The 12,588-nt window shown below is 43.3% G+C and overlaps 1 protein-coding gene across 4 annotated transcripts in view; it reads right to left on the minus strand.

Annotated features, from left to right (window-relative positions):
- The window catches only part of IGBP1 (immunoglobulin binding protein 1), a 47,872-nt gene extending 42,916 nt beyond the window's left edge, over positions 1-4,956 (minus strand). For all 4 annotated transcript variants that reach the window (XM_055565718.1, XM_055565717.1, XM_055565719.1 and 1 more), the window contains exons 1-2: positions 4,347-4,956; positions 3,668-3,961 (exon numbers count right to left, since the gene is read on the minus strand). In XM_055565718.1, coding sequence (XP_055421693.1) covers positions 3,668-3,961; positions 4,347-4,537 — 485 coding nt within the window. In that variant the 5' untranslated portion in view covers positions 4,538-4,956. The remainder of the gene's footprint in view (positions 1-3,667; positions 3,962-4,346) is intronic.
- Positions 4,957-12,588: the final 7,632 nt, after the last annotated feature.

Consider the following 12,588-nt stretch of genomic DNA (forward strand, 5'->3'; position numbering starts at 1 on the left):
ACGAAGCGCATTTTCCCCAAAGAGAACAACATGTACAAAGAGTCTGTAGAAGGAAAGAGCTGGATCTGTTCAGAACTGAAAGAAGGCTATTATGGCAGGAGTCCAGGGAACAGGGGAAGTACAATATATGGTGAGACCGGAGAGAGGCTGATGCAGATCATCCACGTCTTTATAGTTAACAGCTTGGATATTTTAGGTAAGACATGCTGCTGGCCTAGGTGAAGGTATGACAGTAGAGAAAGAGATAAACAGAAGGACATTAGGTATATTTTGTAGCTGGAACTGGTAGGCCTTATTGATGGACTGGATGCGGCAATACAGAAGGGAGGAACTGAAGCCAACTCCTAGGTTTCTAGCTTAAAACAACTGGGTGAATGGCAGTCTCTTTATTGAGATCGTTAGGACTTGGGTGTGAGGGCACATTTGCGGATTAAGAAGCCAACAATTCAATTTAGGGCAAGTTAAGTTTGAGATGTCTGTGAAACACCCACAAACAGTGCTGGAAGCACCAGTCTGAAGGTCAGGGAAGGCCTGAGCTAGTATATAAATATAGGAGCCATTAACAAAAAGATAATGTTGATTTCTCGTCTGTTGGGCATTAAAAAAAAGTTCAAAGATCAAGCTTTCTAATCAAAGAAATACAAATCAAAACAATGAGGTATCTTTCTTGTTTGCCCATCTGGTGCGGGAACATACTTTGAAACTTTTGTTACTATGGAAAGCACTATTGTTACCATCAAGAGTCTTAAAATATTCAAACCCTTTAATCTAGGCACTTACTGGTCCTTCTAGAAATCTATCCTAAGGAAACAGTGAGAGATACATTTATGTTTCTTTGTAGCATTACTTAGAATAGCAAAATCAAATAAAAACCTCTACCCATTAACAGTCTAGGCATTTGACAATAAAAGATTAGCTTAAATAATTACAATATAAGACTGATACTATTTAACCATTAAATATCTTGGCTTCAAAAGACAAAGGGAAATCACAATAGGATGTTAGGTTTTAAAAAAGAATAGATGGTATTCCTCCAAATGTATTAACTAAAATAACTATATATCTGAAAGGAAAGACATCAGGAAGTTAACAAAGATCATCTCAGTGCTAAGATGAAAGCTTATTTTTAATTAAAAAAAATTGTTTTCCAACTTTCACAAGTATTAATTACTTTTACATTCAGGCAAATCTGTAATTTACATTTTTAACCAAGCTTCTCCTCTCATCTCAAATGCTACTACATTGTGAAATCTTTCCCTTATCCCTCCAACCAGATATGATCACTCCCTGGTCATTCTCCACAACACCATTTGTATCTCTCTATAGCATTTAGTTGTTGGTTTTGTTTTTTTGATATATTGCAATTATTTGGATACCAAATTCACTGTTTAAACTGGTATATGCCAACAGGCTATCTCTACCTTCTTACAGAGAACATGACACTGAATTCCACTTCATATCATTCTAGCCCATTTCCTCAAAAATCATTCTGTTGCTCACTAGCTCTTAACCGTACTTTATTATTTAAAGCCCTTACCACCTAAAGTCACATTTTTATTTACTAGTTACTGTCTGTCTCCTCCACCAAAACAAGAGCTCCATGAGGGCATGGACTCCGTCTGGTCCTCCATTACCCAGAACAGTTCCTGGCACACAGCAAAGGCTCAATAAATATGTTAAATGAATCAGTCAATTTTCAGCTCTCTAGACCAAGCCTCTCCTGAGTTTCATGCTACAGATACCCCTACTTGGATGTCTTCTAGGCACCTTAAATGCAACATGTCTCAATATAGAATTCATACTCTCCCCTATCTATTCTTCCTCTTCTATTCCCCATCTCAATGAGTTCCACAGCCTTCCACCTACGTCAGAAACATAGACATCTCCCATGCTGCTTCCTTCTACCCTACCTGCCAAAACCAACTGATGACCAGGTTTTCTGCAGATTCAACCTTATAAATAAATATATCCCCCCATCTCTTCTGCCATTGGGATAGTAAGGCCTCCATCACCTCTGTGACCTTATTGGATCTAATCTTCTCCCTCAGAATGCTTCCTAACTGCTGCCAGATTTTGCAAGTTAAAGTGCAAATATGACCTTGCTACTCTTTGCAGTGGGGGAGGGGGTGGTGGACCTCCAGTGGATCCCAAGTCACCAACCAAAGTTCAAGCTCTTTAGCATGGCCTAATAGTAGGTAACATAGAATATTCACTATGTGCCAGATACTGTGCCAGCTGTTTTACATGGTTTATTTTATTAATGCCTCTTAACCCTATGAGATAGGTACCATTGTTACTTCTACTTCACATATGAGGAAACCTGAGGCTCAGACAGCTTACACAAGTTACCCAAAGTTCAATGGCTTATAAGTAGAACTGAGTCTCAAACCCAGGTCTCTGACTCCACCACCTGTACTTAGCTACAAAGATCTAACAATAGCTGACTGAGTGTTTACTGTATCAGACACTGCTGAGTTTTAAAAATTCGTTTCTCTTCTAATCTTCCTAACTACTTTATAGGACCTATTATCATCCAGTGTTACAACTGGGGAAATTAAGGCAGTGAGAGGCTAAGCAATCTGCCCAGTCAGAATGATTAAATGCTGGAGCTGGGATTCAAACCCCCTTCCCAAGTTCCCAGAACAAAGTTGTTCTTTCACCTTCCTCACAGCCCAAGTTCTCCCTGGTTTGAACCCTACAACATTTTTCGGTATTCCTTCCCCCTCTTCACCACCCACTTTGTGTTTCAGCATCACCTAATTACTTACAGTTGTTCTTCACCCCAACACTGTGGTCTTTAATGCCCCTGTAGCTGTTCTACTGCTATTATCTCTGCTGGCTAAAGCCATCCTTTCCTCTTCCTCTAGATAATACTCCTACGCATCCTTAAGCAACTCATCACAGGAGTCACCTCTGCCAGGAAGCCTTCTCTTCTCTCCTGCTCCCTCTTTGGTTAGGTGCCCTTATTCTCGGCTCTCCCAAAACTTTACACATTTTCTTATCACATCATTCTATACTTTATATCATTTCTATGCTTCTTGTCCTCACCACATTGTATGCTCCTCCAAGGAAGAGACCACCCATATTCATACAAATGCCCATACCCAGTTTGAATCCCCACTGCCTAGCATAGCTCCTAAAAACTGTGAGCACTTTCACATGATGAAGCTATGCCAGTATTAAGATTAGTTCAGGATGTTACACACCTGATCCAGTATTGTTAGAACAGAGCTTCTCAACCAATGGACCAAAAATGGACTATAGTTATACGATATCTGTGCCTTTCAGAGATACTTACCCCACTGTGAAGTGAAGTGAAGTGAAAGTTGCTCAGTCGTGTCCGACTCTGTGACCCCATGGACTATAGAGTCCATGGAGTACCCCACTGTACCCTGTGAATATTGCTATGCTGTGATGTGGGAGAGACTGGGAAACACTGCTAAAACTACATTGTTGCTGTTGGCAACCATAAGGTGCTAGGAGTCTGACAGGTATGATCATTTCAACCAAGACAGAGGCTTCTTGAAAAACTGAGAGTTTGCTCTCACCAGGACCTATGCTCAATAAAAACCCAAAGAGTACATACACCATTGTTTCCCACCCCCCAGAAAAAAACATGCACCCTTCCCCAATAGCACTGCCATTAGGCAGTCCTCAAATGACCCACCTCTCTATTTTAGCCTGTCTGTGAGATGCCATAGCAACGATGCTAGGATAGGCCATGGAGGAATTAGCAGTGTTATTTTCAGCTGAGTTGGTCTTGGTTTTGGGCAGCTCAAACTCTGCCACATGATAGTACTGGCACTGCGTTAAGTAGTTTAAAAAGTGTTCTCGAGCCCACTGCAAATGATCTAGACGCTTGCTGGGATTGACTTGTTTCAGGGCGAACGCTCCTTGAAATGCTGGCACCATCAGGTACTTCAGGTCGGTGGACGCGATCTCCTCCAAATCTTCATTTTGGCTGCAAAGAGCAGAGTAGGCTGTCAAGTCTGGCTAGGCATTCCAACTGCGGCCCTTGCTTCCTGGGGGAGGGGAGGGCTGGGATCGGGGTGGGACAAAGGGAGGCGGCACCTGGAACAGCTGCCGGCTTTCTTCAATGAAAGTGGCTGAGCACTCACATCCAATGCCTCTGCAAATAACCGAAACTAGGGAGGAGAGTCGTGGGAAATTAACTATCTTGGAAGAGAGGCAGAGAATGCAAACAATGTACACAAGATCGCAGGGGGAGGTAGGATAGAAAGGCTCCCAGTTTCAAAGGTCTCCTCCACCCAGGCTCAATAGCTCCACCTTTGGTGATCATCATTACCTACGTTCTCTGCCTTTGATTACTACCCTCTCGCCCATACCTGAACAACTCGAGCTGCGACAACATTTCTGCAGCCTTCTTCAGGAGATCCAGTCCCTTGAACACCTTATCTTGGATTATTCGGGAGCCGGTGGGTTCAGTTGCGATTTCCACTTCGTCCAAAAGCTGCTTGCTGGTTTCGAACAGCTCGGGGAGCCGCGGTAACAGTAACTCGTCTTCGGCTGCTGCCATTTTAGGGAGGGAGGAACCCGGAAAACCTCACTTCCGGGGTTAAAGGCAACCCTGGGAAAGCTGAGCTAAGCGAGAGATGAAGAAACCGGAAGGGGTACCGCATTGGTCCAGTAGCTCCACGGTTACCTAAGCGTCTGAAAATTTCCGTAGGCTGCTGTTAACTCACAGGCTAGCAACCGTTTCCATGGACTCATTTTGTTGTGCTGCCTATTACAAGTAGTAGACATCTGTTACTGATTATGAGACGCAAATAAAAAAGCAAACCCCAGGCGCTGCTTTTCGCGTGACTCCTCGTCGCCGACCCGGGCCTGGACTGTGCCATCGGCTCTGAGGAGCGGGTGTGAGGAGGCTGAATTCAGAGCCAGGGCGGGCGCGAGAAGGCAGGAGCAGGAGCACTCCCGGAGCCGACCAGGCGAGCGCCTTACCTCGTGAGGCGCTCCCTGGCCACAAGGGCCAGGGCGCCCAGGGGCTCCGAACTCCGCGCAGCTTGCCGGGTTCGCAGGTCTGCGCGCGTGAGAGCGAAGTGCAAGTAGCGCCCCCCTCCGGCTTCCGGCCACCCAGCAGCTCGAGCTTTGGGTTCCTATCGGCCAATCCTCGCCCTTCCTCTTCCCCGTGACGTCACGCCTCTTACACACCCACACACACACCCACACACACACACACGCGCACTTAAAAAAGTTACTGTCACCCCTTTACACACATACACAATCAAAAGTCACCCCTCCTATACACACGCACACGTTTTCAAAAGTCACTTCCTCTGAAAACTTCCTTGAGCCCCTTTCCCCTGCCAAATGAAAATTTTCGGTGCATCTCTATCAGAACACCTACCACATTATATTACAGCTGCTGCTGCTGCTAAGTCGCTTCAGTCGTGTCCGACTCTGTGCGACCCCATAGACGGCAGCCCACCAGGCTCCTCCGTCCCTGGGGTTCTCCAGGCAAGAACACTGGAGTGGGTCGCCACAGCTAGCAACTTACAAATCTATCTCCCTTACCAGTATGAGTCTGATTAATCTTTGCGCTCCTCTGGCTAGCCCAGTGCCTGGTACTTAGTACGTGCCCAATCGTGTCATCATATGAATAGAAAAATAAGTGTTCGGTTTGGAAAGCAGCTCTGTTACGCAGAACGGCGCTGTTCAATACGGTAGCCACTTGCCACATGGGGCTATTGAGCACTTGAATGTGGCTATTTGAATTGAGATGTGCTGTCAACGTAAAATATGCACCGGATTTTGAAAAAATTATGAAAAAATAATACAAAATATCTCAATCATTTTTACATTGACTACATGTTGAAATGCTAATATTTTGGGTATATATTGGGTTAAATATATTATTAAAATTAATTTAACTTGTCTTCACTTTTTAAATATGCCTACTAGAAAACTTAGAATTACATATCAAGTTCACGTTTGTGGCTCACATTATATATTTTTTTTATTTTAAAATTTATTTTTAATGGAAGGATAATTGCTTTATAATATTGTGTTGATTTCTGCCATACATCAACATGAATCAGCCATAGGTATACATATGTCCCCTCCCTCCTGAACCTCCCTCCCACCTCCCACCCCTTCCCGTTCTACTGCACTGATGTAAAAATATAATTCCAGGACTTTAAGAGAAGAGATCTCATTGCTTTGAACAAATCAATATAAATATATTCTGATTACCTTAGGATTTCCTTGGTAACTCAGCTGATGCAGGAGACCCCAGTTCGATTCCTGGGTCAGGAGGATCTGCTGGAGAAGGGATAGGCTACCAACTCCAGTTTTCTTGGGCTTCCCTCGTGGCTCAGCTGGTAAAGAATCTGCCTGCAATGCGGGAGACCTGGGTTGGGAAGATCCCCTGGAGAAGGGAACAGCTACCCACTCCAGTATTCTGGCCTGGAGAATTCCATGGACTGTATAGTCCACGGGGTCACAAAGAGTTGGACACGACTGGAGACTTTCACTTCACTTCACTTCACCTTAGGACACACCCTGAGTTGTCCTAGGAGATTTAAGTTAAGTAAAATGCATATTGCCTGCCATGGAAAATAAGATTTTAAACTAAATATAGTTAACTGTCATTGAGAAGAAAAAAAATTTTCATGTAAAAACAACTAGAGGGCAATATAGGACAGTATATAACTAGGGGATATATTGTATTGGCCAGATTGTTGGAAACCCAAGAAATGACAAATCATTCTATGCTAGGAGTAGTCTGAAAGCTTCTTTGATGTGACTTGCAGTCATACAATTTCAAAGTTGGAAGGGGATCTCAAAAATTAGAGAAAAAAAAACTTGAGATCAGATAAGTTAAGTGAGTTGCCCAACCAGTTGTGACAAAGCCAATGTCTTCTAAGTTCAGGTGTTTTAACTCCATCTACCTTAAATTGAGTAGGATTTTAAAAGATGGAGAGATCTTTTATGTGAGACAGAATGAAGCCCCAAGTTAAACCAGTGCTGCTGCTGCTGCTAAGTCGCTTCAGTCGTGTCCGACTCTGTGTGACCCCAGAGACGGCAGCCCACCAGGCTCCCCTGTCCCTGGGATTTTCCCTGCAAGAACACTGGAGTGGGTTGCCATTTCCTTGTCCAATGCATGAAAGTGAAAAGTGAAAGTGAGGTCACTCAGTTCAGTTCAGTTCAGTCACTGTCGTGTCCGACTCTGCAACCACATGAATCGCAGCACGCCAGGCCTCCCTGTCTATCACAAACTCCTGGAGTTCACTCAGACTCATGTCCATTGAGTCAGTGATGCCATCCAGCCATCTCATCCTCTGTCATCCCCTTCTCCTCCTGCCCCCAATCCCTCCCGGCATCAGAGTCTTTTCCAATGAGTTAACTCTTTGCATGAGGTGGCCAAAGTACTGGAGTTTCAGCTTCAGCATCATTCCTTCCAAAGAAATCCCAGGGCTGATCTCCTTCAGAATGGACTGGTTGGATCTCCTTGCAGTCCAAGGGACTCTCAAGAGTCTTCTCCAACACCACAGTTCATAAGCATCAATTCTTTGGTGCTCAGCCTTCTTCACAGTCCAACTCTCACATCCATACATGACCACAGGAAAAACCATAGCCTTGACCAGATGAACCTTTGTTGGCAAAGTAATGTCTCTGCTTTTGAATATGCTATCTAGGTTGGTCATAACTGTGTTCAACTCTTCGAGACCCCATGGACTGTAGCCTACCAGGCTCCTCCGTCCATGGGATTTTCCAGGCAAGAGTACTTGAGTGGGTTGCCATTTCCTTCTCCAGTGAGTACTTGGCAAGAAGGGCATAAGTGTGGGTTGAAAAAGCTCCCCAGGTGATTCTAATAAGCCTCCCCTTGCAACACACTTTAGAAGCTGAGGAGGAAAGGAAGCTCTGGTGAATTACCAGTCTGATTTGTCTGGCACTTCTAATGAGTCTGGTAAACTGAGCTTTCAGGGTCTGCCTTGGCCAAGAATACAAAGAAGAAAGATACTGTACTTGTGAAGGAGACTTAGACACAGTAATTGTGCGGGTAAAGGTAACTCATTCCTGCACATTTGTTTGGATTAAGACATAAATTTACTGTTGCCTAAGAGAAAAAAATATATACAGAATTTGAATTTGGTCTTGAACTTTGTAAGCCATTTTTCTATGGCTTTCAACATAGTCTTCATGAGAATTGTCAATCACTTTCAAAGTGCATATGATATATTCACATCATCATTTTAAGTATTGCATTGCATCTTATTTTGAGATAATACCAAGATTAAAAAGTGGTTAGAAAAAAAGTAATACTAAAAATGAGCTGTTTATTGTGTTTCTGTGTATAAACATTTTATCACATTAAATCCCTGTTGTGTATGGGAGATTTTTTTTTTTTAATCCCAGTTTAGGGGATCTATAAGGGCCCTTAGAAATCTTATAAATGTAATATTAAATTTTGTGTAGTAGCAGAACTCTTTTTCCAAACCAAATTTTAGACAGGACCATAATTTCTAAAAGGGCTGCTGTATTTGAAGTGGATACACAGAAGCCTGCCAACTTAACCCATCTTTCCCCCAACTTGTGCAGTGGCACCCAAGGCACCAAAGCACCTCTGAGGGACTCAAGTGCATGTGAGTGTGCTAAGTTGCTTCAGTTGTGTCTGACTCTGTGTGACTCTATGGATGGTAGCGCCCCAGGCTCCTCTGTCCATGTGACTCTCCAGGCAAGAATACTGGAGTGGATTGCCATGCCCTCCTCCAGGGGATCTTCCTGACCCAGGGATTGAACCCACCTCTCTTACGTCTACCTGCATTGGCAGGTGGGTTCTTTACCACTAGAACCACCTGGGAAGCCTGAGGGACTCAAGGGCTCCAAGTAACACAGTTTAAAAAGCACTAATCTACTAATAGCATAGCATTTAGCAGATGAAGAAACGGAGACCCTGAGAAGTTAGGTAACTTGCCCAAAGTCACAGAGCTAAGATGACTAACTGGGCAACAGTATATAGAGTAAGTTGAAATCGGGAGAAACTAGAGTCCAGGAAAATAGTAGGAAGCATTTTAAGTAATCTATGCATGAATATAGAAAAGAGATTAACTTTTTAAGTACTCCCAGTTGTGACTCCCTGTTTGAAATGATGGATGTTCATTTGTCATGTTTGAATCAACACATTAACGTTATCTTAGATTTGTGAGTCATGAGAGAAATGTTATAGTAGGCCTTTTCCTGCCTGTCTGAATTGGGGCACTTGGCAATTTATATCTTTGATCTACTGCTGTTTTGTCTTGAGTGAATAATAGTCCACTGATACTCGTACCTGTAATGCCAGCAGTAACATTAGATGAGATCAAATTGTGAGCAGCATAAAGCCAAGAGTAGGTTGTAATTTGCCAAAAATTATTTATGGAATAATGACTTAATCCTTAGTTTTCAAACTATCTTCACTAAGTATTTCTGAGGTCTGACTTTGCCTGACTAGTAGCAAGATGTTCATTGAGCCATGAAAGGAAGAACACCAGTATGATGAAGACGTAATTAAATGAAAGGTTGAAATTCCTACTTTTATATCAAACTCTGAGGAATGTGGTACAGCAGTTAAAAACACCCTGGAGACCGATATTTGAGACCTATCTCTGTGACTGAGTAGCTGTGTGACCTTGTAGAAGTCCCTTCCTTCCTCTTTCCACATGTGTTATGTGCTACCTGAATCCTGTGTATATGTGTGTGTGTTAGTCATTCAGTCATGTCCAACTGTTTGTGACCCCGTGGACTGTAGCCTACCAGGCTCTTCTGTCCATGGGATTTCCCAGGCAAGAATACTGGAGTGGGTTGCCATTCCCTTCTCCAGAGGATCTTCCTGACTCAGGGATCAAACCCTGGTCTCCTACATTGCAGGCAGATTTTTTTTTTTTTTATCACAATTTTATTACTAGTAGTCAGTGAGGGGAAAACAAAAAAAAAGCTTCAGGTTGTTACTTCTGCTTTTTCTGTGTCTTAGTTCGTTTACTTTTCTTCTGTCCTTTCTTTTTCTTCTTCATGAGAACAGCTTTTTCTCCAATAAACCTTTAGAATTCTGTGCACTTTTTGAAGCAAAGTTAAGTCCCTGCTTAGGTTTACTGACATTCTTCAAACTAGGATTTGAATTTTGTTTTAACTTTTCTTTATTGACAGAACGGATGACTCTGACTCTGAGTCACGCAGGCAGATTTTTTACCATTTGAGCCACCAGGGAAGCCCACCTGAATTCTAGACACTGAGAATTCAAAGAACAGGACACTGGATTTGAGCCCTTAAGGGATCCATAATTCAATGGAAAAGACCAGTAAACAAATAATCAAATAGGAATTTGGTAAGAATGTAAAGAATGACTTTAGCTCGGGGGGGGGGGGGGGGGGGCACATCCTGTTAAAGGTCAAACTCCATCCCTGACTTTCCGATATCTCTGCTGCTGATATCCTTTTCATTCTGTTCACCCATGGATCCTAAGCTCCACCTTCAGCAGACCCTCATAGTTCTCTAAAACTATCATGTCCTCTTAGGCCTTCATGCATTTACATGGGTGGTGCCTTCTGCCAGCAGCGTCCTTCTCTCCCTTGTCTGCCTGGCAAATTTTTATTTAGTATTGACAACTTAACTGAAGGAAGCCTTTCTTGATCTTTCACCTGCAGGTGAGGTGCCCTCCTCTTATTCATCTCCCTGTGATAGTACTGGACTCTGGTTTTCTTTATCCGCAGCCGTGTTTCACTAGCCTGAGGTCAGGGAGGGGGTGTCATTCAACTTTGTTTGCCTCAGCGCAGCACCTGACACCTGTTAAGTAGGGACTCAATGTTAAATGAATTACAAAACAATGAAAACCTTACCTTCTCTGAGTGCTCATTTACTGTCAGGTGACTGTGCTAAGTGTTTTATATGCATTTTCTCAATGAATCCTTACAACTGCCAAAAGAAATAGGTGTTGCTTTGTCCTTATTTTACAGATGAGGAACTTTATGGCTCAGAGAGATTAAAATAACTGGCTCAGTAGTGTTCCCTTATCATGGGATTTGAACCCAACTCCACTGAATCCAGATCCTATCTCAGAGCCCATGTTTTTAACCACTATCCTACACTACAAAAGAAGGGGGAAATTACATCCCTAGAGAAGAAGGAAAGGGGAAATGGACATGTAACAGATTGTGCTAAAAAGTAAAAGGAAGTAAGGTTGCATCAGTAGGCTGACCCACATTATGGAGGATGCAGAGTCAGCCTGAAGTGCGTAGAACTCTATGTGCTGTAAGCAATAGGGAGGCATTTGGTTTACTTCAATACTTATTAAGGACCTATTATGTGCCAGCCACTGCACTAGCTGCTGGGATATCAGTATGTATAGTCTGCTCCTGGGGCACTAACTGCTAAGTGAAGGAGAGAGACAATCAGTTCAGTTCTGTCGCTCAGTTGTGTCCGACTCTTTGCGACCCCATGAATTGCCGCACACCAGGCCTCCCTGTCCATCACCAATTCCCGGATTTTACTCAAACTCATGTCCATCGAGTCGGTGATGCCATCCAGCCATCTCATCCTCTGTCGTCCCCTTCTCCTCCTGCCCCCAATCCCCCTCAGCATCAGGGTCTTTTCCAATGAGTCAACTCTTCGAATGAGGTGGCCCAAGTACTGGAGTTTCAGCTTTAGCATCAGTCCTTCCAATGAAGACCCAGGAATGGTCTCCTTTAGGATGGACTGGTTGGATCTCCTTGCAGTTCAAGGGACTCTCAAGAGTCTTCTCCAGCATCACAGTTCAAAAGCATCAATTCTTCGGAGCTCAGCTTTCTTCACAGTCCAGCTCTCACATCCATACATGACCACTGGAAAAACCATAGCCTTGACTAGACGGACCTTTGTTGGCAAATTAATGTCTCTGCTTTTGAATATTCTCTGGGCTGGTCATAACTTTCCTTCCAAGGAGTAAGTATCTTTTAATTTCATGGCTGCAATCACCATCTGCAGTGATTTTGGAGCCCCAAAAAATAAAGTCTGACACTGTTTCCACTGTCTCAGTGTAAAGTGGTATATGATTTTATAGTGATACATGGTAGGTATGACAGAAACACCCAGAAGGGAAACTTATTCAAAGGGTTCATAGACGGACTCTCAAAAGAGATGATGCCCAACCTGAGTCTTGAATCGTGACAGGATGTGTAGGGAACTTGAAGTATTTCAATATTATTGGAACTTACGGTTTGAGGCAATGAGAGGTAGGTAATTAATTCATTCAACATGCATTCATTGGATGTGTGGATGTGCAAGACACTGTTCTAGGTGCTGGAGCGAATGAAACAGACAAAACCCCTGCTTCCATGGATTGCAAGGCAAGCAGGAGCTACTGCATGCCCATTTGTATGGCACTTATTTCCAAAAAACTTAGATAATGTCTTAACTGCCCCCCACACAGTAGCTCTGAAAGAGACTACAGTAGGTATACTAGTCAGTCTTTCCAAAGTGTGGAGGCATACTGGTGATATGAGAGATGAATTTAGGTGGTATATGGAGAAACATTTAAAACATTTAAATAGCTCTAAGTGAACTCCTAGCAGCTTTCTAGCATGATAGAAAGCTTTACCACCCACTGTTCCCTGG

Source organism: Bubalus kerabau, chromosome X (genome assembly GCF_029407905.1).
Source record: "Bubalus kerabau isolate K-KA32 ecotype Philippines breed swamp buffalo chromosome X, PCC_UOA_SB_1v2, whole genome shotgun sequence".
In the NCBI taxonomy this organism is placed as follows: domain Eukaryota; kingdom Metazoa; phylum Chordata; class Mammalia; order Artiodactyla; family Bovidae; genus Bubalus; species Bubalus kerabau.